This window comes from Rhamphochromis sp. 'chilingali', assembly GCF_963969265.1.
Source record: "Rhamphochromis sp. 'chilingali' genome assembly, chromosome: 21".
NCBI classification, from domain to species: Eukaryota; Metazoa; Chordata; class Actinopteri; order Cichliformes; family Cichlidae; genus Rhamphochromis; species Rhamphochromis sp. 'chilingali'.
Window position 1 is genome coordinate 7049459 of NC_137949.1, and position 22631 is coordinate 7072089.

General features: G+C 42.6%; 3 protein-coding genes across 7 annotated transcripts in view; 1 reads left to right on the forward strand and 2 right to left on the reverse strand.

Annotated features, from left to right (window-relative positions):
• Positions 1-3003, reverse strand: part of klc1a (kinesin light chain 1a) — a 43910-nt gene extending 40907 nt beyond the window's left edge. For 2 of the 3 annotated variants that reach the window (XM_080870639.1, XM_080870636.1), the window contains exon 1: positions 2523-3002. The gene's annotated coding sequence lies outside the window, so the exon portion shown is untranslated. Of the gene's footprint in view, positions 1-2522 lie in introns of all 3 variants that reach the window. The other variant, XM_080870640.1, reaches the window with a different exon arrangement.
• A 587-nt stretch (positions 3004-3590) lies between these two features.
• Positions 3591-9036, reverse strand: coa8 (cytochrome c oxidase assembly factor 8). The gene is made up of 5 exons (XM_080871349.1): positions 8733-9036; positions 7496-7693; positions 5752-5815; positions 4555-4645; positions 3591-4117 (listed from the first exon to the last, which is right to left on the reverse strand). Exons 1-5 carry the CDS (start codon positions 8865-8867, stop codon positions 3997-3999), a joined length of 609 nt encoding a protein of 202 aa, XP_080727475.1. The 5' UTR covers positions 8868-9036; the 3' UTR covers positions 3591-3996.
• On the forward strand, positions 7702-21552 carry bag5 (BCL2 associated athanogene 5). Of its 3 annotated transcripts, XM_080871347.1 has the most exons (4): positions 10155-10280; positions 10519-10757; positions 15406-16302; positions 18324-21552. In XM_080871347.1, the coding sequence occupies exons 2-4, from the start codon at positions 10726-10728 to the stop codon at positions 18862-18864; spliced, it is 1470 nt and encodes a 489-aa protein (XP_080727473.1). In that variant the 5' UTR covers positions 10155-10280; positions 10519-10725; the 3' UTR covers positions 18865-21552. The 3 variants fall into 3 exon arrangements, with proteins under 3 accessions (XP_080727472.1, XP_080727474.1, XP_080727473.1); XM_080871346.1 differs by lacking the exons at positions 10155-10280; positions 10519-10757 and adding an exon at positions 7702-8160; XM_080871348.1 differs by lacking the exon at positions 10519-10757 and having other exon boundaries at positions 10112-10280.
• The last annotated feature ends 1079 nt before the right edge of the window (positions 21553-22631 follow it).

Here is a 22631-nt window from a genome sequence, read left to right on the forward strand (position 1 = left end):
TTGTATATATTGTGCTGTATCCCTGTGTTTTATGTGGCCTCAATTCTACAAAACATCACTAGCTATTAGCTAAGTGTGAATCTTAGCTCATTTGGTTAGTTTCAGAGACCAAAAAAGGGTTTAAGAAATCGGAAAGTCACAACATGACATTGTACCGGTGAGAAACAGGAAATGACCTGTGTGACTGGTGTTAACAATGAACAAATTTAGTCCTGGGTGCAGATTAGGACAACAAAGAGAGTGTGGTGTTCTAAATGAACCCAACAGAAAACCTTGCTGTCTAAAAAAACAAAACAAATCATCGTGTGAATTCACTTGCTGCAGTCTTAACGTGTTAAACTGTGTCATCACCATTTCTTACTTCTGATAAGAACTCCAGTGACAAGAGCGCCAAATTACTTTTGCATGTGCAAGCTCTGAGCAAGAGATAAAATGTATCATTCAAATAAGTGAAGCAGTTTAAGATGCTGTGATCCAAAGAGCCGGCAGTGGTACCGCTTCTTACTCCAGCAACCCAAAGGATTAATGATTCAGAAAGACACTCGCTGATTTTATTATATGACTTTCTGCAGACTCTCCGTGGATTAAAGTTTTAAATTCTAAGTCTGTAATATTTGAGGTCAGCTGAGTTTAGAATGGGAAACTTCCTCCCAGGCTTCTCAATAAACCTGTCAGTGTTGATATGTGAACATCTCCTTGACATAAATCTTAAAAGATTAGGAAGTTTAAAATTAGGAATTTTAGGACCACTTAGAGAAAAATCAAAGACTATCCAATTCAGTGAGATTGCTGCTAATAAAATGCTAAAACCTTCTTAATAATTATCTGGCCGTCATGATGTTATTTACCATAGCCCATAAGCTAACTTCATATCAAAGGCCTGTGAGGAATATCACTCACTTTTCACTACAGTATATTAGGTGAATTAGTGCTCTTGGTTTTCTGTTCTTTTCTTGCAGCAAAAGGTTGCAACCTTAACATGGTGCTACCCAGTGTTATCCTACTAGAGTCACTAATGTTTCACAAAAACAGACAGCCCCTGGTCTTAAAATAGATGAAAAAAAGGAAGTGCCAGTTTCATAGAGGTTGGTTTAAGGAAATGACAGTCACTTTTACTAACAAATAAAGATCTTTAGATCCACTGAAACCCTACTTGATTAAGACAGACAGAGAGAGAGAGAGAGAGAGAGAGAGAGAGAGAGAGAGAGAGATGTGTGGGCACCATTCATAAAATTGATGTTGTGCAAAGAAAGGAAAAAAAGCTTGAAAAAAATATCCATTATGGTTTGCATTTATGTAAAATATTGGCCATAGATCATTATTGATGCCAAAAAACAAAAAAGAAAGAAAAACAAGTATTGCTTGTGTAGTAATTCAGCTATTAATGCACAATTTACACCACAGTAAGCAACAGTAGATGTGAATGCAGGTGTGTAAGATTTTAGTGAGGTCATGTTATTTGTATGCTCATTCACATCTCGTTTTGTGCTAATAACCAGTCAATTCTTCTATTAGTTCATCAACAGAAAACCACCTGATTTCTGGCTGGGGGGATTTTAAGACCTCACCATTAACCAGCTCTGGGAACCTGGAAATAATAACAAAGTTGTACTCATTGCTGTGCTCATCTGCAGAAGTGAAGTAAAACCTGCAGCCATTAAAATCAAATCTGCTGCAGCCACACAAAACTGTCATTGCTACCCAGCAGCACTCAACCCACTCATCTGGGCCGACAACAAGCTGCCTCAGGTGTAGCAAAGGGGGTGTTTAGCCCTTAGGGAGGGGCCCTGCAGGTTGTCATGAGTGCACCTTTGGGTGTATTAAACGTTAAACATGGCAGGGCAGAGAAGAATGCTTGTGTATTTCCGTGCAGACTGAAAATGTGTAACTACATACCCCCAAACTGCCCCAAATCTCAAAATATCCATAGATGCTTCTCAGTCTTTTTGGTTTCCCAGCTGTGGGTACCACAGTGAGATCCACTGTCCCCCTAAAGCTGTCTGCGCAACACAGGCAGCTTTCACAGCTCTGACTCCCCTCTGAATATCAATGAAAGGATACAGCTAACTATCACATGACAAATTGTCATCATCAAGATTTAATCCCACCGCAGTAGCCGACAGAAGCTCGTTTCCACAGGCTGACAGGCGTGTTTTAGTCGGGTCCGTGTCGCTGTAAGTTTGTGCTGCTTTGTCCGAGCTATATAGCGTACAAATGATTAAACCTGAAGAACCAGTTAAACCATACTTTCTTGTAACACAGACCAAACCTCGGGGCCAACTCCGACCTAGCCCTCTAAATGAGTTAATGTGCTTGCGATGTCTAATTCCTGCAACTAACGTAAACACCGACCACAGAACAAGCAGACAATTCCATACAAAATGGTTACAAAGACTACATAACGTTAGTAGTATACATACCTATGTTTTGGTAAATGACACTTTAAGAAACGCGTGATAAGAGAAGCAAGTGGCTTATTAGCTATTAACAGCATTCCAAGTAATACACGGAGCCATTCTTACCGTTCTCTGGGACATCCGTTGCCAATGTAGCTCGACTTCAATGTTCCTCTTCCCCTTTTAAATCACGTCTTTTCTAAATGGGATTTTTTCTTTTGGCCGACAGCCCGTGTAGAGTGTAAAAGAAGCGTAAGAAATATACTAAGTTAAAAAAAACAATTTTCACACTGTCTTTGTCTGCTAGGATGTGTTTTGCCTTCTGACGCCGGGCTTCACTGCATCAACCTCGTTAATGTTGACCAGCTAGCTACATAGCTAATCACCTAGCTATCTGTCAAAACAGCGATTTCAGTCAGCCGTTCAAGAGAAGCGAGTATTTTCCGCTGCTTCCATGACAGGAACTGCTCTGTCAAACTAGCCTGACAAGGGCTTCATGGGGCGGAATAAAAAGTTCATTAGTCCCCCATGGAGATGACAGCTCCTCAGTGCTGTAGCTGGCTGAATGACTAACCGCACAGTACGCGAAAATGGCGTTACCCGGCACCCCCCTGCTCCTCTGGCAGCACTGATGTCATCCAGGCCAGATTAAAGGGAAAGCTGTGGTGCGAGTTCAGGCTCCATATTTATTACCGGAAAAACAAGAAGCACAAAGTGCATGGTGCACAATACTCCAATATATCTACTTAAATAAAAGTAGCCTATGCCTATAATGGTAAAATTGTTAAATTGGAGGTTCATTAGATATTTTATGGTAGAGGTTAGAGGTAGGCGGATCGATCCAAATATTTGAATTGTGTCGAATAATTATTTTATTTATTTGGAAATAAAAAGAAAAACATCAAACATGTACTATGAAATGTTTGTCCCTTTTTGTGTTAACTGTCACTAGTTTTTTGTAGCCTACAATACAGTTAACCCAAAGTGCTTTAGAGACAGACACATTTACATTCCAGGTCTCAAAAATATTTAGACCAAATGATTCATCTGGAAAATAACTGTCCATCCATCTTCTGTTAAGGGGTTGCAGGAGGCTGGAGCCTTTCCCAGCTAACATAGGGCTAAAGGCGGGGTACACCCTGGACAGGTCGTGGTCTGTCCCAGGTCTTATAAAGAGAGAGAGACAGATAACCATTTACACTCACATTCTTTAATTTCTTGTATTTATCGTAGGTGGTCAGCACCGATCTCACTGAGAGGATATCACAGGTTGTCTTTGTTTTGACACAAACTGGGTGTAACAGTTGAATCTGCTTTATAATGTATCTATAACCCCTGCACCAAGAAAAAAAACAAAAACCCTCTTGACCAAAGAGACCATGACATAACAATCCATACTTTAAACTATTAAAACATGATGAAAACTATTAATTAAAAAGAAATACCTCACATGTTTTGCTTTGCTTTATTTTTTCCAGAATAATTTACAGTCATTTGCAGAGTCTGAATAAACATGAAGCAGTAACAGAAGTGACAAAAATATAGCCAAGGCATTTGATATTTTGACAGGAGGGTGGGGGTGTGTGTATTTTCTTTGCTATCAGCTGGTAGGAGTGCCGTTTTTCTTGCTGCTCTGTCTTTCCGTAACTGTCCTCCACATACTGTTTAGGGTGACTCGAGCCAAGAGCAAGGTGATGGTAAAGTTACGTCTGTACCATTCCCTGGATACACAAAAAACAGAATGTTTCACTTTGCACAGTGTAATAAATATGCTGATATAAAGATTCAAACGGGCAAATGCACAATAACACCCGAAGGAAGAAAAGGGGAACATTTGTGCTTTGATGGAGTTTAAATTGAAACGACAATAAATATAACAATCAAAAGTCAGAGATTAAATCCCACACATGCTGCTGAGGTGATGTGTGTGGGCGGAAAGCTTTGCCAACATGAAGACAAGTCAGCCACTTTGCATTGCTAATTCACACAAAACTTCTTCATAGCCTGTGAGGTTTGTTGTTCTTTGCCGATCAGTTAATGCAGTGCAGTTAAAGCTCACAGCTGCTGCAGAGGGACATTGAACAACCCAACCACCCACCCACCCACCCACTCACTTACTCACCCACCCAGTAGCATCATGGGAGACAAAACAACTCACTTGTTGTAATTTGCATGTCGTACTCTGTTTTTGTCCAGGAAGCTTTTGTAAAACGTGGCCATCTCTTCGCTGTTCAGGGACCGCCGTCGTCCTGAGGGAAGACACAGCAGACTGCGTTATATTCTCATTAGGATACATCTCCCCTGCAATTCACCAGCTGTTAGAAAAACAAACTGCTGTTTACTGTGCCTCCTGAGGGGTAGGTTACGAAGCAAGTTCGACAAAGCCAGGGTTTCTTTGTGTTGGCTGACTTGACCAAAAAAACCTCAGTCAGCGATAGTAGGCATCACACCAGTGGTTATTAACTCTCTCTGGTAACCCCGGTTTTCTGTGCTCACATAAAAAGGGCTGTCTGATGTGTTTTTTGACACTTCAGACGGCACCGGATGGGTCAACTGAGCACCACTTACTCCAATCAGAGACATTATCACATGAATGGGGGATAGAGGTCTATTAACAATGTTAAATAAATGCAGTAAAATGCAACCCTGGTGCTGCAAGTATGAGTAATGCTGCAGAAAATTGTTAATTTAGTGTTTTGATCATCACAAGAGCTGAAAGCTTAGCTTCAATGTTTATCTCTGATGTCACAGCCACACATCGGTGCTCTCGCTGTGTTCAGCTCTGACAATTCACCCACAGCCTAACGAAGGAGACGTGGGATTACTTTAGTTTACTAATGATAAACTGCAACTCTAGCATTGATTTTTTTAAGGCTTGGTAGCCAATGAAAAAAAAAAAAAAAAACACCAACAAAAAACTAAACATTTTCTGCATCGTCATCCAAATATGAATATTTGGAAAGTCCAGTGATAATATGATGTAGTTTGAATTATCTGTAACCTCACAGCTGAGCTTCATTCTGCAGTCTTAAGCTCTACAGACTGCAAATATTTGTATTCATTTAGCAGAGACTCAATATTGTGTTTGTAAGACACTGTAACTAAAAGAATTTGTGAAAACTTTAAATCGAAACTCTAAAAATAAACTGGTACAAACCAGGGATGTGGTCAGCATAAGTTACCATGGTGATCTAGCCAGGTATAAAGGCGGCCCCTTCACTTACATCAAGGTCGACTTACATCACTCACCCAGTAATCTTGTTTCATAGTACACCCATCTGAGCTGGTTAAATACTGTCTAAGTGCAAACCCAACCAACAATGTGAAATATTCAGAAAAGGCTGCATGTCCTCACCGTCCTGATCACGCAGAGTCAAGCCTTTTGCCTTCAGCTGTGAAATGATAAAAGCTTCTTTTTCCTGCAGACAGTGTAAAACAAACAAACAACAAACAAACCTTTTAAGATTTAACTGTAACTTTAAATTAGGTCAGTCTTAAAGTTAATTAAAAGGTCGTTAAATCAGATTTGGACTGGGGTCCACATAAAACCTACAGTCAATTATTCCTCACTGTAACCTCTTACATAGCTGGGCCCTAACAGAACACATTTGTTATGCAATGCTGCCCTCTACTGGTGAAATGATTTTACACACATACGAGCTCAGCACACAGAGATTAATTACATCCACTGCTATTACAGTCTCCATTAATAATGATGGAAATTACAGCATGATTCTAATGCAAGTAGGAAGTTGGCAGGGAAGATAATGCGGTTAGTGGACTTCATCGTGTTTAATTTAATTTCCATTTTATTTTTAAGAAAAGTGAACTAACAAGCCGACAGGGATCGCTCACCTGGTTTGGTTTTGTAACAGCTACAGATGAATTTTCTTCTAATATCAATTTGATTCATTGGATTTAAGCGGCAGTACGGCATGGCTGCATATGAAATAAATAGCAGCAGTAGCAGGACAATATGAATCATCATGGGGCGATCGTGGCTCAAGAGTTGGCAGTTCGTCTTGTAATCGGAAGGTTGCCGGTTCGAGCAGTCCGACAGTCTCGGCCGTTGTGTCCTTGGGCAAGACACTTGACCCGTTGCCTACTGGTGATGGTCAGAGGGCCTGCCAGCGCCAGTGTTCGGCAGCCTCGCCTCTGTCAGTGCGCCCTAGGGCAGCTGTGGCAACAATGTAGCTTGCCATCACCAGTGTGTGAATGTGTGTGTGAATGGGTGAATGACTGAATGTAGTGTAAAGCGCTTTGGGGTCCTTAGGAACTAAGTAAAGTGCTATACAAATACAGGCCAACAATTACCATCATAAATATATATTAACTGTAATAAATTGGAAGACATCATCTTTATGCTCTCAGGACAATATCACAAACAATTTAGGAATTTAATTTAGGAGTAACTTTCAGTTTCTCTGCAAAGACTAAAGACTCCACTTCCTCTGTGATTAAAGGTTTTCTTGGAGCACATCAACTTCCCACTCTTATTCATACTCTGAAATCACCTGCCCCACAATGAACCAACAACCGCTTCTATGCCTGCTTTACACCACCCACCACCTTTCAGCTTATTTTCAGAAGGGCAGAACAGCCAGCACAGTCTTAACTGATGATCTAACTAGCCTTAAATGAATTTTATTCTCTTCCAAACTACATGTCATGTGCTCAGATGACTTAAAAGAACCAATTTTATCACAACTTTCTAGTTTTCTATGAAAATATTGACATCTCAGGAGGGATGTCGACTCACTTGAGTGTTTTGTTTTTGGGATTTGGGAATATTCTGTCTCCCTTCATTAAAATGAAGCTACCATAAAACGCGAGAAAACGTATAAATAAAGCAGGGGATCGAACAATTAATTCCCCCATGGTATCTTTGTTAGTTTCCATCTCAACAGTTAAAAGCAGCACTATGCGTGCTTCTCTCTCTACACTGTGCTCCCTATTTTTAGACAATACCCCCCTTACCCTCCATAGGGACTGGCTTTTCACCCCACCTACAAATGAGACTTCCAAAAACTAGACAAACTAGTTTTCAGAGGCCAGTCCCTGACCCCAGAGAAACACTTTTTAAAAAGTATTTCAGTAACCTTGCTGAAGGTGATGTTCTGCTTGGCCCAGAAATTGTGGTTCCAGTCCTCTGTGTCCTGCCTCAGGTTTCTCAGCCGTTTCTCCAGCTCTGTTTCATTCTCCGGGATGTGGTAAATAATTGGCCGTATGTTGGAGAGCGAGTTTGGTGGACCGACCCAGTCATGTGTGGAGCTGGGTTCTGGTCTATATGTAGATCTCTATGTAAAAAAAGAAGACACTACAGTAACGATGGGTTCAGACAACACAGTATCAGCACAAAAATAACTTAACGGGAAAGATACAGGGTGCTAACACAAAAGTTGAGCGTAGAATTGCAGGTGACAACAGTCAGAAGGCTGAAGATGTCCCAAATTTCACCTATGCAAACCCCATATGACAACGATGAGCTCATCAGACACAAATACCATGTAGTTTGAACTCCACATGCAAAGTTAGCATCACCAACACAGCCACATCTGTACTAATGAAAAATGCAGATATCATCTGGAACTCAGGTTTAAAGACAGTCTGCTAAAGACTGACACTCCACACAGCAGATGCACATCACGTGGCTTTAAATGGGCAGTGACCTCCACCAGACAGCTTATCATTACCGAGCAGACTTCAAGATGGAAAGAGCAGCGAGGAATAAAAAACGCTCCAGGGCCAAGAGACGAAAAGAGAGGTAAAACAATCCAAATGCAAAACACTGGGTCAGCAAATTCAGTCTGATTACTGACAGGCATATCAATGCACGCTTATATGTAAAGTAGATGTATTTACATTTTTAAAGAAATACTGTATTATTAAACAGTCATTAAACATCTGCAGTTACAAACTCCAACAAATGCATGTGATTTTGAAAGGGTAAAAAAAAGTGAAATCTAAGAAGATGTATTGCTGGACACTTTAGGTCTTAAAATATAACTTTAAACCATAATATTTTAAATTGTTCTCAATTATTTTCCTACAAATACTTATACTACAACTGTATCATTAAAACAGACGTTGTAACACCGATTTAACCCTAATAAAGTCTAAAGCACTGCAATATATTTTTGTCAATAACACTTTATTTCCTGCAACGTTTAAAATTTATTTTTAAAAAACAGCTTATTTCGTACACACGTCTTTAATGTGGGCATAAAAAAATGGCGCCACACGTGATCGTCAACAACAACAACCCAGCCGTCTATAGCTAACAAATGGCAGCCCTTTAAACGGTGTATAAATGTAATAAATTGTCATTATACAAACATTTACTGGCTTGTCCTTCTGGGTTGCCTGTTTGGAGCTGCAGAGCCGACTGCTACCTGCAGATAAGCGGAGACTGGAAGGACAGAAGCTCCTCCATGTCGACCGTCTCGCAGCTGCAGCTGTCCTGGCGGCCATTTTTGCAAGCCGACTCTAAAAAAGCGACTTAAATAAAACAAATCACGCCAAAAACCACTAAACAGCACAAGACTGAGCTCGAGGACACAACCAAACTTTCACTGAGCTCGTGCCCTTCTCTGTACAACTGCCTGCCATTTGGTCACGTGAGCCCAACAAGGAGCATGGATGCGCTCGGCAATCTCACCGGTAAATCCCGGATTCACTTAAAAAACGACAACAGAAAAAAGGTTTCTTGTCAGTTTAGGATATTCTTTAAATGTAAGACTACAGAAAGAGCCAAAACAGAAAGTAATGTGGGGAATAAATATATGTCTATGTTATCTATTTGTTTATTTATTTAAGCTTAAGTCACATTTTTTCCTTATTAAAAAATAAACGAATTGAAAAAAACGGCTGTAGGGGTAAAAGAAAAAAAAAAGAGGTCAACCAGATTAGATGTTAGGAATATACATATGTAGTCACTATGAAGCAAAAATCCCCACTATATTTATTTTTCCTTTGCTGCAGCCCTTCCTATGTATTGTATTATTATCATCATTATTATTATTATTATTATTATTATTATTTTGTATACTACTTCTAATACTATATTTCTAATACTATATTTATATACTATATTTCTTCTAATAACTATATTTCAGTGGTAAATGTTGCATTTTGTACAGCAGAGTCAGGTTGAGAGGGGAGCTGAGCTAAGGATAACAGGCTGAGGAGGAGGTTTGTCTGGATCCTGCTTGGAGCAGACGAAGTTGAGCAGGGCTCAACGTAGCTTGATAAATATCATTATTGTCGAATTAAACTTGAAAACCACATGGATTATCTGTGTAGGTTTCGCTATTAGTACTTTTACTCTCACAAAGTATCTAAATGCCTATTTCGTTCTGTTATTGAATTGTTGGAGATGCTAGATTGTTAGTTAGTTTTTTTTTTTTTTACTACACAATAAATAATGCTCGTCAAACTTTTTTGTTAACTAAGTTAAATAGACTAAAGTAAAAGTTAAACAGTAGCAAAGTCAGGGTTTATCTTAGCACCGTTAAACGACGCGGAGTCATGACCAAATGAAGCGCGCCTATTGTTGGTCGACCAAAATTTGCACAAGGTTAAAAATAGTAAAGCTGTTTATCCGAATATTAACAGGATTATGCGATTTATTTTACATCCGCATATACGTGTCGTGCGGTAACTAAACATCGACTTGTATTTCTTATTTGTTAACATCAATAAAACAGTGATGTAATGGCGTCTCTTCAATATTAGCGAGGAAACACAAACTCCGTGTTAGTTCATATCCTCACGAACTGTAAAGTAAGTACTCGAAGGTAGCTAGGTAGGCTAATGTTTAGCTTTAGTCACAGGAGGTGCGCACTTTTCCGCAACAGTTCCGATGGCTGTACGCTGGCTATGCAGGTAAGAGCGAAACTGTTAAAGAGAGGTGGCGGTGTTGATGTATTTACGCTGAAAAGCCAGAGTTATTTGGCTGAGGTGGGGCTGTGTCAGGTGATCATCAGTAGCTAGCTTAACACACTAACAATGGCATTCACAGGGGAGTGTCTGCTGTAAACCGGTTTTTGTAATGGCTGTTTCCATTTAAGCGTTTCATGAGTCCTTGGTAGCATATTTATTTTTAAATTAAGTTGTTTTAAAGGGCAGCGGAGGAAGGAATCTGGTGGTAGAGGCTGTGGGAGGGGCGACAGCAGCCCGACCGCAGTCAGTCAGTCACAGTCAGTCGCTGGATACTGAAGCTGACCGCAGGAGCATCGAGATCTCCCGGATTTCGGCTTTATCCCTTTGGATGCATCTTTCCTGCACGAGCCGCCCAGCATTTGGCTGATGGAAACAGACATCCGTGAAAATGTGCGCGAATGTGTTCGGGGTTTTGAAAAGGTGAGAGGAATGCTGCTCTGTGTGTGTGTGTGTGTGTGTGTGTGTGTGTGTGTGTGTGTGTGTGTGTGTGTGTGTGTGTGTGTATATATCTATCTGTCTGTGTATGTGTGCGTGTGTGCACGAGAGAGAAAGGATGCAGCTGACAGCATCTGGAGATGCTTTGAGCCGTTTTGTCGAGATCTGGAGGTGTGGTATCTGTGCTTCTTGTAGCGCAGCTCCGGCAACATACATGGGCTCTCAGAGGTAGATGCGTTCGCACGCAGGCGGCAGGACGGGATTTTCTGCGGTGACATAATGCGCAAAGCCGTGCAGAAGGACCGGCAAGCATGCAGGCAGCCGGGGATGGAGCTCGAAGCCTTTATCTGGGAGATAAGCAGGAGGTGTTGCATGCGTGTCACCTGCAGCTCGGTCACCCTTCATGCAGCGAGACTCATGGGAATGGAGGACTGATTCCCTCCCACGAGGGAGGCAAACCTGCCCTTAGCTTTGAAACCACCACATCAGCCTTGTCTGTCTTGGCTCAGACAAGGCAGGCTGTGGATTTTGCTGAGATTATCCTAATAAATACTCAGATTTGTAAGCTCTGGCCCGACATGTGCTCATCCACTCTTGTGGAAATGCCCATCCCCTCGCCCTGTTATGTAAAAGTACTTTAGGCAACATTGATACATAATCCTATCTATTGCTAATAAGCCTAATTGATGCTTTGGATAACAAAACATCATACTGGCGGCTACTGTATTTACATGTAATAATCATGCTGGCAGAGCTTTCCTTTCATGTCTGTGTGCTCTGGTGTTTAGCATAACACCGAGACCTGGCTTGGACAGTCTCGGTTGTTGTGTCATTGGGCAAGACACTTGACCCATTGCCTACTGGTGGTGGTCAGAGGGCCCGGTGGCGCCAGTGTCCGGCAGCTTCGCCTCTGTCAGTGCGCCCCAGGTGAATGGGTGGATGACTGGATGTGTAAAGCGCTTTGGGGTCCTTAGGGACTAGTAAATACAAATACAGGCCATTTACCATAACATCATAGCAGGGGGGTTAAATGGGGGATCGTCTATAGCAGAAAGCAATTTTTGAACAGTTCAGTTTGTCCTTAAAAAAAAGAAAAAAAACCCCAAAGAAAACTGAGAGACACAAATGCCTATAAGGTGAAACAAAACTGCTACAAAGAGATGACATTTGGTACAGAGTGGCTAGAAAGACTCCAAGATTTCACAAATAAATGCAAAACATCTGCAGAGATATGAAGATGCTATAAAGAGACACAGATCCAAAATCCTGAACAGGGCTGAAATCAAACAGTTCATGCCTGTGATGGATTTGTACATAGCCGCTGTCAAGGCTTTGCTTTTGTGTACTCCATTACTTGCAGGACCCCCGGGAACTGATCGATGACGTGCAGATGATCTGAAATGACGACAACTACTGAGATGCACAGAATGACTTTTAAGGGCCACAAAATGACAGTAGAGCAACTCAAAATTATTGCAAGAGAAAGCAAGAGTATAAAAATACACAACTACCAGAAAAAGAAAGGAAAAGGAACCACAGAACACGCTAAATGAGCAAAAGAACAAGCAAAACTGTGTGGATGTGCACACAGGTGTTGCAGATTGACTCAGAAGGTCTAAAATATACACATTCATGGGATAAAAAGTACAAAATGACCTTAAAGACGTGCACACGTGCACAACTGCAACAAGACAGTAAAATGATTACAGAAAGAAGAGGCAGCAAAGAGGGCTGAAACACGTCATCATCTGTTGCTCTTTCTGTCTTTAATGTGGCTGCTTTTTTCACGTAATTTCACCTTTTCAATTTTGTGTTGTCATCAGATACGCAACCAAACCACAAATGATCTATTTAGAGGGACGAAAAGCCGCAGATCTTCACATTGGAGTTTGGCAAAGCTTCTTTTTTTTTTTTAAACGCAAAAGATGATTTAATCTTTTCAGCCCTCACGAGAGCCGTGTTATTAATCCTAAACTAAAAGGCAGATGCTTCTATCTTAATGGCATTTTTCTAAATGTCTAACTGGGAATATATTCCAGAGCTCAAGGCACCTGTGACACATTTAATGAGGCCGTCTGACCGAATCTTCCTGTGTGGAGATTCATTCTGGAGGCGCTATGAACCGTTTCAAATTTTTTGGGTGTTGGTCAGCTGCGTTTATTTTCTGCTCGGTATTAAAAAGCTCGATGGGCAGTCGCACTGCAAAGGAATCTGGATCCCGTCTTTTAACGCGGATTAGAGCTTTATCACGATCACGTCAGGCAATATATCTCATAGAAACGCGCTGCAGTGCTCCCAGTGGTTGTCATGTGGGTGTTTGTCTTGTCGAGACTAAATGTAGGTTAACCTCATTTGTTTTCTTGCAGTTGTAAGGGCAGAATTTTGTGTGAGTATATTATGTGGGAAGTTGTTCTTGTCTATAGCTGCGCTGTCATTGGCCTGAACAGGGATTGTGCTTCTTAACATAAAGAAGTCTTTGATTAAATATAGGGGATTTTGGATGATGTCATCAGTTTGGGGGTTTTTTTATTGTCATGTCCTGGCAAAATAAGGTTACTACTGAACGTTAAAGATGTATAGACACAGTCTTTGAGCTCTTTAACACGATGTCTTTGCTCGTTCAGGAGAGCAACCTTGATGTTCATTTGATTTATATTTGGCCAGCCTCCCTTTCTGGATCATCCTCTCAGGCCCTTCTGGTCTGTTTATGTTGGCTGATGTTTTTAGATTGCTCTCTCGTTCTGACCGCTTGTGTTGTTTGCTCTGAGTTTTCCTCCAGTGAGGAAACAGGAACTTCTAAAATGACCTGACTTTCATGTGAAGGATCATTGCTGGTGCTGAGAGCTGGGGCTCTGGTTACAGTAGAAGAGGCCATATTCTCCAATCCTGAGGGGTCTGAGGGATGAAATGACCAACACTGTGGTCAGGCCCTCGTGCAGTCGTCTGCAGGTTTAGAGCAGAGTTTCTTGGACAAACCGAAACTCGTCACTTCGCTCATCACTTGCCATACTTCGACGCCTCTGTCCACTTTTTAAAAAAAATGAAAGTGGAGTTGAAGCATTGCTGTTTAGAGAAACTGTAGGAACTCCAGCGTGCATCGTAGAGGCACAAATGCAAGGGGACATGATAAAATTTCCACAGAGCAGTGTAAAAATGGCCAGCGGTCTGAACATGTGGATGAATATGATCAGAAAAATGTAAATTGTAAGCTTTATTCATTTGTTTTCTATTTTTATGGGCCTATTTCTGGAACCTTTTGGTTATAAGTTGCCTTCTACTGAGACCCTTTCTGTTGAGGCTTCAGTGGATGACTCAGTTGAATGGCCAGATGTCAGGTCCTGTTTCAGGTCTTTGCTTGATTTTTTTTTTTTCCTGTTTCTTGAGGATTTGAGTTTCAGATGCTGCTGATAATTTTTTAGGCCTGCGACTTCATCGTTGTCCTCCAGTTGTCTCCATTTTGGCTTATAGCCCTTTAAAAATCACCATGTCAGTGCAAAAATACTATTTTATGTTTGTCAAACTGTGTTGTCTGTAACATTTTTATAGACTCAAGAAAAAAACAGGACCGATGTGTTTTTGTGACAGGCTGCTAAAAACAAAGTGTTTAAAGATACTATTTAAAATGGGCTCTTTGCCACGATTTCTATTATGTGTAGGCACATCACTGGTTCATTCTTTGGGTTAGATGCCTTTTGTATGCTTGAGTGATTCATAGATCAGTATTAAGGAGCTTAAACATTCCTCTGAAAATGGTCAGGTACAAGTACTCCACTGAAAATGAGTAAACAAAAAGCCAATTTCCAAAGAAAAACTTTGAAAGACCATCAGAAAGCCTGAAGAACTGTTACTCAAGAACGCTTTTTTAAAATGACAAGAAAGTCTGGCACCTTGGAAGCAAAATATAAAAAAATGAGGGGTGTGCAAAGACGTTTGCACAGTAATGTATCTAAAAAACCAATCGCCACACAGTACTATTTTTTTTAAAACTCATTTAGTTTAATGAATCCTTTCAAATGTGTTTTTATTGCATCGTGTCAGACGACATCGGCTGTGAAAAATCTTCAGAGAGTTACAGTTTGACTGAAACGCTGCAAGAAATTAGGAACAAATGGAGTGTTTTTTGCAAACTGGTCCTGCAGGCTCAGTTTTCACAGTGAAGTTTTACAAAAATGAGGCAGCACATTGTCAGGATTGCTGATGCTAAACATAGTGTCATCCCGTTTAATGACTTTTGCCACCAGGCGGAATTTTCTGACATATAAACAGAAATGTGTCTGCAAATTTGCCAAGCAACAATAAATCCTTTTTTGTTTTTGTGAGCCAGTGGGAGTTAGTCTCCAGTGATTCATAACAGCCTTCCTGGCTGTGTCAGAAGGTCAATCCTACTGCAGGCGTGTGCTTGTTTCCATAGAGCAAAACTCAAATGCTACATTATTTACATGCTAATTAGTGTGACAACAGGACCAGTGGCATTTGTGCTACGTTGTTCTAAATTCTTCTTGATTTCTTCAAGATTTCAGCCTCTGGATGTGGTTACAGAGTTTGTGTTGGCTTGTTGATACGGTCTGCTGAGGCTCTGTTTGTTCCAGTTGCTCATTGTTCTGACTTCCCTTTCCTGCTTCATTTTTTTCAGCCTGTTTGGGAAGCCCTTTGATGGCGGGAAGAGGATGGACCATGGTGGTCCACAGCAGCAGCAACAACATCCAATGGAGCAGCAGCAGCCGGCATATCATCCGCAGCACCCTGCCATGATGCGGCTGTACGAGATACAGAAGGAGGTGGCGTCTCTGGGGCCGCAGGTGTGCACCTTCAGCGGCCTTCAGAACGATCGGGACTACAAGCGTCTGGAGCGAGAGCTGACCCGCCTGCTGCTGGATGTGGACCAGGTGGACACAGAGGGCAAGCCGGAGCTGCAGGGAGCGCGAAAAAGAGCGGCTCAGGAGGTGGAGGGACTCCTGCGTTATCTAGAAGAGAACGCCACCCATCCTTCCCGGCTGGCCATCGAACAGCTAAGCTACGAGGCGCGGCAGCTGGTGGACGAGCGCGTCGTGGCTCCGCAGCGAGCAGGCGGGGTGACAGAGATCAACGACGAGTTGGTGGACGCTCTGCAGCAGCTCGTGCTGAGGCTCACTCAGGTCAAGACCGAAGGGAGGGTGCCGCTCCGCAAAGCACGCTACCGGGCGCTAACGCGCCTCTGCGCTGTACAGGATGTGATCGAAGGGCGCACGCAGCAGCAGACCCTCTCCCTGCCGCTGTCGGGAGACACCCACGAGGCCGTGAACTGCATCAACCAGGTGATGGTAAAGGTGAGCGTGGCCCGCAGCCAGCTGGTGGCGCTGCTGATGGGTCTGAGCGGGAGGGACAGCTGTGCCCACCTGTCACGCATCCTGACAGAGATGCAGGTGGAGCTGGACGCTCTGGATGTTTCGGGGAACGCGGTGATCAGAAATTACAGGAAACAGGTGGTGGAGGAGATAAACGGGCTGCTGAAACATCTGGACCTGGAGGGGGAAGGAGACGACACACGCAGGTAGGCGTCACTCATAAAGGATGAAGCTGCAGATGAGTGCTGCACCGAATTGATTATTTTTAATTGATCGTTCATTGATGAATTGATGACAAACTGAACAAATATTGCTCCAATAAAGTCACATTTTACCCATCCAAGATCCATGGGTGGGTACGTGTTCAGGAAATTATATGTAAAAGACTTTTGAACATGAGCTACATGGTTTTCATTCAGTTAGTTTTTTTGTTTTCATAAATACAGTGGGGCAAAAAAGTATTTAGTCAGCCACCGATTGTGCAAGTTCCCCCACTTAAAATGATGACAGAGGTCAGTAATTTGCACCAGAGGTACACTTCAACTGTGAGAGACAGAATGTGGAAAAAAAATCCATGAATCCACATGGTAGGATTTGTAAAGAATTTATTCGTAAATCAGGGTGGAAAATAAGTATTTGGTCAATAACAAAAATACAACTCAATACTTTGTAACATAACCTTTGTTGGCAATAACAGAGGTCAAACGTTTACTATAGGTCTTTACCAGGTTTGCACACACAGTAGCTGGTATTTTGGCCCATTCCTCCATGCAGATCTTCTCGAGAGCAGTGATGTTTTGGGGCTGTCGCCGAGCAACACGGACTTTCAACTCCCGCCACAGATTTTCTATGGGGTTGAGGTCTGGAGACTGGCTAGGCCACTCCAGGACTTTCAAATGCTTCTTACTCCTTTGTTGCCCGGGCGGTGTGTTTTGGATCATTGTCATGTTGGAAGACCCAGCCTCGTTTCATCTTCAAAGTTCTCACTGATGGAAGGAGGTTTTGGCTCAAAATCTCACGATACATGGCCCCATTCATTCTGTCCTTAACACGGATCAGTCGTCCTGTCCCCTTGGCAGAAAAACAGCCCCATAGCATGATGTTTCCACCCCCATGCTTCACAGTAGGTATGGTGTTCTTGGGATGCAACTCAGTATTCTTCTTCCTCCAAACACGACGAGTTGAGTTTATACCAAAAAGTTCTACTTTGGTTTCATCTGACCACATGACATTCTCCCAATCCTCTGCTGTATCATCCATGTGCTCTCTGGCAAACTTCAGACGGGCCTGGACATGCACTGGCTTCAGCAGCGGAACACGTCTGGCACTGCGGGATTTGATTCCCTGCCGTTGTAGTGTGTTACTGATGGTGACCTTTGTTACTTTGGTCCCAGCTCTCTGCAGGTCATTCACCAGGTCCCCCCGTGTGGTTCTGGGATCTTTGCTCACCGTTCTCATGATCATTTTGACCCCACGGGATGAGATCTTGCGTGGAGCCCCAGATCGAGGGAGATTATCAGTGGTCTTGTATGTCTTCCATTTTCTGATGATTGCTCCCACAGTTGATTTTTTTCACACCAAGCTGCTTGCCTATTGTAGATTCACTCTTCCCAGTCTGGTGCAGGTCTACAATACTTTTCCTAGTGTCCTTCGAAAGCTCTTTGGTCTTGGCCATGGCAGAGTTTGGAGTCTGACTGTTTGAGGCTGTGGACAGGTGTCTTTTATACAGATGATGAGTTCAAACAGGTGCCATTCATACAGGTAACGAGTGGGGGACAGAAAAGCTTCTTACAGAAGACGTTACAGGTCTGTGAGAGCCAGAGATTTTCCTTGTTTGAGGTGACCAAATACTTATTTTCCACCCTGATTTACGAATAAATTCTTTACAAATCCTACCATGTGAATTCATGGATTTTTTTTTTCACATTCTGTCTCTCACAGTTGAAGTGTACCTCTGGTGCAAATTACTGACCTCTGTCATCATTTTAAGTGGGGGAACTTGCACAATCGGTGGCTGACTAAATACTTTTTTGCCCCACTGTAGATCTTGTACTTTAACACTGGTTTTCAGTGTTTGTTTACCAAAGAAGAAGCTAATTTTGTGGTTGTAGCTTCTAAAACGATGCCTACTCACAGTTACAATATCAAGATTGATTGACTCTCCGGCAAGTCATTCATTCTGCAGATTTGATCATGAGAAGCACTGACTCTGCCCCCACCCTCACAGGTATGACTTGGCGCAGAACAACTCCATCCGAGAGATCGAGGACGTGCGAGCTCACATCTCGCACCTGCGAGAGGGTGTCCTACGACACTGTGTGATGGGTGACCTCAGCTTCAGACCCAAAGCTGAGCTGCAGGGTCTTCTCACCCAACTGGACCAGGTGGACACGGCGAAGAACCCGTGCATAAGAGAAGCCCGTCGCCGTGCTGTGGTGGAAGTCCAGGCGGTCATCACGTTCCTGGACCTACGCGAGGCTCTAGCACGCCGCCAGCCAGGCCCCAATGAGCACCCATCACATCGAGCTGTGTGGCAAGTCCTGGGGAGCCTGTCAGAGCTCCAGGCTCAGGTCCTGGGCTTCGACGGCAAGCGGGTCGACAAGAGCTACATGATCTTGGAGGAGCTGCTTACCAAACAGCTGCTGGCGCTGGACGCCGTTGACCCGCAAGGCGACGAGACAACCAAGGTGGCACGCAAGCAGGCGGTGAAGTTTGCCCAGAACATTCTCAACTACCTGGACATGAAGACAGATGAGTGGGAGTATTAATTAATTCCAAAACACGATGGGATGCTGCAGGAACAAAAGGAGCTGATAATGTGTGTAAAATAAAAAAAATAAGGAAATAAACTGGTACATTATCATTCCACGGGCTGTAAATATGAATTCAGATCCCTAGAATGCACTGCAGCAGCGCTTTTTCTTTCATCACTTCGTGGTTGTCATGGCCGACCCTGCAGATAAACACAGAACTACTTTTGTCAAACACTTTGAAAATTCTCTTTGTGCTATTTGGAGATATCTTTTAAAATCTCCCATGTATGTGTGTACCTGTGTGTGCGTGTGAGTGTATGCGCGCAAATTGTTATTTGTTGTCTTTGCATTTGGCGTGTGGCTGTCGAAGCCAAAGCACTAAATAATGCCTGTAAAAGTGGTCACATCCTCTAGACTGCACTTGATGTTGATAAATTATCCCAGTGTGATGGATTGCTTAGCAGTGGTTTCCCTGATTAATCAGAGTGTCAGTTGCTAATGGAGACAGCCGATGCACGTGTTGAATACCGTGACCTAATTAGGAAAAGTTGTCTATGGCTACCCTAAGAGCTGGGCTTGGTCCAGAGAGTGATACCTGCTGATATAGGGTGAGAAAAGACACCCCACCCCCCCTTCCTTTTTAAAAAAAAAAAAAAAAAAAAAATTAAGGTAGTTGAATTTGGTCGATTCCTTTTTTTTTTTTTGTTTGTTTCACTCAAATTGTAATCACGAAAAGTGAACAGCAGTGTCTATTTAATCTGAGGTGATGTGCTTTTGAAGGTGAAACGTGACAAATGTTCACAAGCCAGAGAGTGTGCGTTTAAACAGATGTAATTAGAGAGGGAACGGTGAGAGTTTACACCGTCCATGTTAAGTGACTCTCCACCCCTGTGTGACCTTGTTGATCCCTCAGCATGTGTTTCAAGTCTCTGGCAGCTCCCCGAAAACACAAAATCGGACAGCAAACAAAACGTCAGTGTTGATGCGGTATCCCCTCGGCTGTGAATGAAGAGATGAAAGTTACTCCTCCACCTCCTCGCCGCTTGCGTAGCTGTTCATCTGTAACGGGTTTCGCGTTTGCTCTGATTCCTGTATGATCGTTTCAGGCTATTAATGAATCAGGGCTAAATCCAGAGATAGAGGGGCAGAGGAGAAATTTTGTCACCGCTGCTGCTGTTTGAGTTGTTTTCTGTTTGTTTGTTTCTACCTACTGCTCTCTCCGGATGGAGGAGAGACTGTGAGAGGTCCCTGGGGAGAGGAGGAAGAAAGGGAGGAGGGCGAGCAAAGATATCCACTGGATTAACACATCAAGGCTGAAGCGCACAGGGCCGACAGTCGGGTACTGTTAGGTAGAGGATTGACGGTGATGGCAGTCGACAGAGCCTTCTAGAAACTTCTCTAAGCTGCTTCTGCTGCAGACAGCAGGAGGGAGGGAAAGGACTAGTAGAGAAGTCTGTGTGCCTTGATTTTGACCCTTCCTTATGACCCGGTTTATGTAAAAGCAGCCTTGTAGTGCAGCAGCTGATTAAAGAGCTAAAGAGCAAGCTCTTTTTATTTTCTTTCTTTTTTTAAATATAAAAGTGCACAATGAGGAAACTAAAGCGCCGAATGTGTTTATGGAGAACACCTTGGTCATTATAACCATCAGAAATATGCACTAGTTGTCAGAAACGCTTTTTAAGCATTCAGCATGTATTCCTGAAAATGCTCCGGCCAGTCATTTGTAGTAACACAGCGATGACGCTCCTTTTTTACCAGGCAAAGCGACATGAGTCATGGTTTCACGCTGCAAAACAGCCACGCTTCTGGAGCAGCTCTCGTGCTCTGACAGCACGTAGGCGACATTAGCAGGAAAATCAACAGAGAAAAACCGAACGACCGGTCTCACCTTCCTGCTTAACCCCCTTCATCAGCTGACGAGGAGACGATGGTGGAGGTGTTCCTGAGCGGGAGGAAAAGGCAGCTAATGAAAGAATCGCTCCTCAGCTCGTAGCAAGCGTTTTTAGGCATACGTCGTGATCTTTGACAGCAGAAATCCACAACTTGCTTGCTGCTACTTCGCTATTTCTCTTCACAGTGTGTGCGTGTGTGTGCGCATCAGTCAGTGTAAAATTCTGATAATTTAGGTGGTCCTCTGCCTTACGGTGACACCTGAGGTGGAAGACGCATCTGCCAGCTCATTAAAAATACCTCAGCAGAGAGCAGAGAAAGAGGAAGTCTTTTTGAAGTTTATCCGATTGGTGGTTGAATAAGACTAAAGCCGTCTCCAGAATTTCTTGGCTCACAAGACTTCTCGTCAACTGAGAGTCTCTGATCTCTGTGTGATTGTGTTTGAACACACACACACTAAGAGGTCAGATGTTTCCCCTGCAACAAGTTGCTCACAGTGATTAAAGTCTTTAGGGCGTTGTTGTTCATCCCAGCTGCAGGAAATGTGGTCCAGCATGTTTCGGGGAAGCTTCACCAGCCCTTCTAACTCTTTGAAGCTACTACTGGAAGCAGTTTTCTGGCACAAAGCCTGCAGCTCGGCCTCCTGGGTAGTGAGCTGACTCATGCGGGGGGAAATTAGCTTAAACAGTGTTCATTAAACGTAGCCAGTCTGCCTGGCTGTTGTTGCAACAGATGCTTTCTCACGGCGAACCTTATGCTCTCTCAGACCAAACCGACCCAGACACACCTTATGCTCACGGTTTTTTTTTTGTACGCAGTAACACACAGATGTATGTCTGTTCCTCGCAGGACACTGCATCAGTGTATTATACACGTTTCTTTGAATAGTTTATCCAAAGTTTTACGCTGTTAACAGAAGTATTTAAATCATTCCTGTCTCATTGTCTCAGAGTGTTTGGAAGCCATACACGTTTATATAGTGGTCCTGAAGTCCAGGATTTTGTTGCAATGGATGTTGTTCCCCGGCTCCAAATATCGCTCTCACACTTCTAAAACTGCTTTTTTTTTTGTATATGTACAATGGCTCTACTAGATTTAGGTATTACAAATTGATCATTGTGAAATTAGTTGTCGCATTAAAGTCGAGGTGCCTGCGCCTCAGCGTTTTTGTTTACACGAACAAAAGGAGAAAATCCATTTTATAGGTTTAAAAGATTGATGAGGAACCAAATATGTACAAGGGTTCACGTGTTTTAGGCTATCGTGATGTTGCATGAGTGTGAATGTTTTGTTGAGGTTACATGGCAGGGCTTTGAAGGATAAAGCTGGAGAGATTTTTATTTACATTTTTTCTTGATTGTCAACAAAACCAATAATGTTGTGCATCTTGGTGGCCCTCAGCTCCGCTTTAGTTGGTTCATAATCGGATACATTTAACGAGGCTCATTAAATGTATCTAATTTCCTCAAAAACACATGGGCATTGTAGTTTTTTACCAAACAATTAGAAGGTTCATGTGTGGGGACTAGTTTATGCAGTGGATGTTGTGGCTGTTTGTATGTTTTTTTTTTCCATCTAAGAGTGCATGTGGGAAAATACAAAATACACAGTGTCTTTGTCTGAGATCATAAAAATTACACATTTACTGGGATAGTTTATATTTTTTTTTCATATGATTTGTTGACAAAAACACAGAATATGAAGGAATTCTTACTTTAAAACAGAGACATATTCTTGCTAATATCAAAACCAGCACCATAAAGCCTGTTTTGCTTTTGTGCAAATACATTGCTACGTTTCATGAATTGCTTGTTGGATTGTTAAAAAGTGAAATGGGTCATGCTTTAGTTATAATTAGAATGTATTTACAAGCAGAGGCAGAGTGTAGTTTG

What these genes read in the sequence shown, in the direction of transcription:
- bag5 (XM_080871346.1), top strand. Translation starts at nt 8,054, where the DNA reads ATGGGCAGTGACCTCCACCAGACAGCTTATCATTACCGAGCAGACTTC. An exon ending in GCCAAGAGACGAAAAGAGAG is followed by an intron (nt 8,161 to 15,405) that starts GTAAAACAATCC and finishes CATTTTTTTCAG; the next exon opens with CCTGTTTGGGAAGCCCTTTG. An exon ending in GAAGGAGACGACACACGCAG is followed by an intron (nt 16,303 to 18,323) that starts GTAGGCGTCACT and finishes CCACCCTCACAG; the next exon opens with GTATGACTTGGCGCAGAACA.
- coa8 (XM_080871349.1), bottom strand. Translation starts at nt 8,867, where the DNA reads ATGGCCGCCAGGACAGCTGCAGCTGCGAGACGGTCGACATGGAGGAGC. An exon ending in AGAACATCACCTTCAGCAAG is followed by an intron (nt 5,816 to 7,495) that starts GTTACTGAAATA and finishes CACTGTCTGCAG; the next exon opens with GAAAAAGAAGCTTTTATCAT. An exon ending in CGACATGCAAATTACAACAA is followed by an intron (nt 4,118 to 4,554) that starts GTGAGTTGTTTT and finishes TTGTGTATCCAG; the next exon opens with GGAATGGTACAGACGTAACT.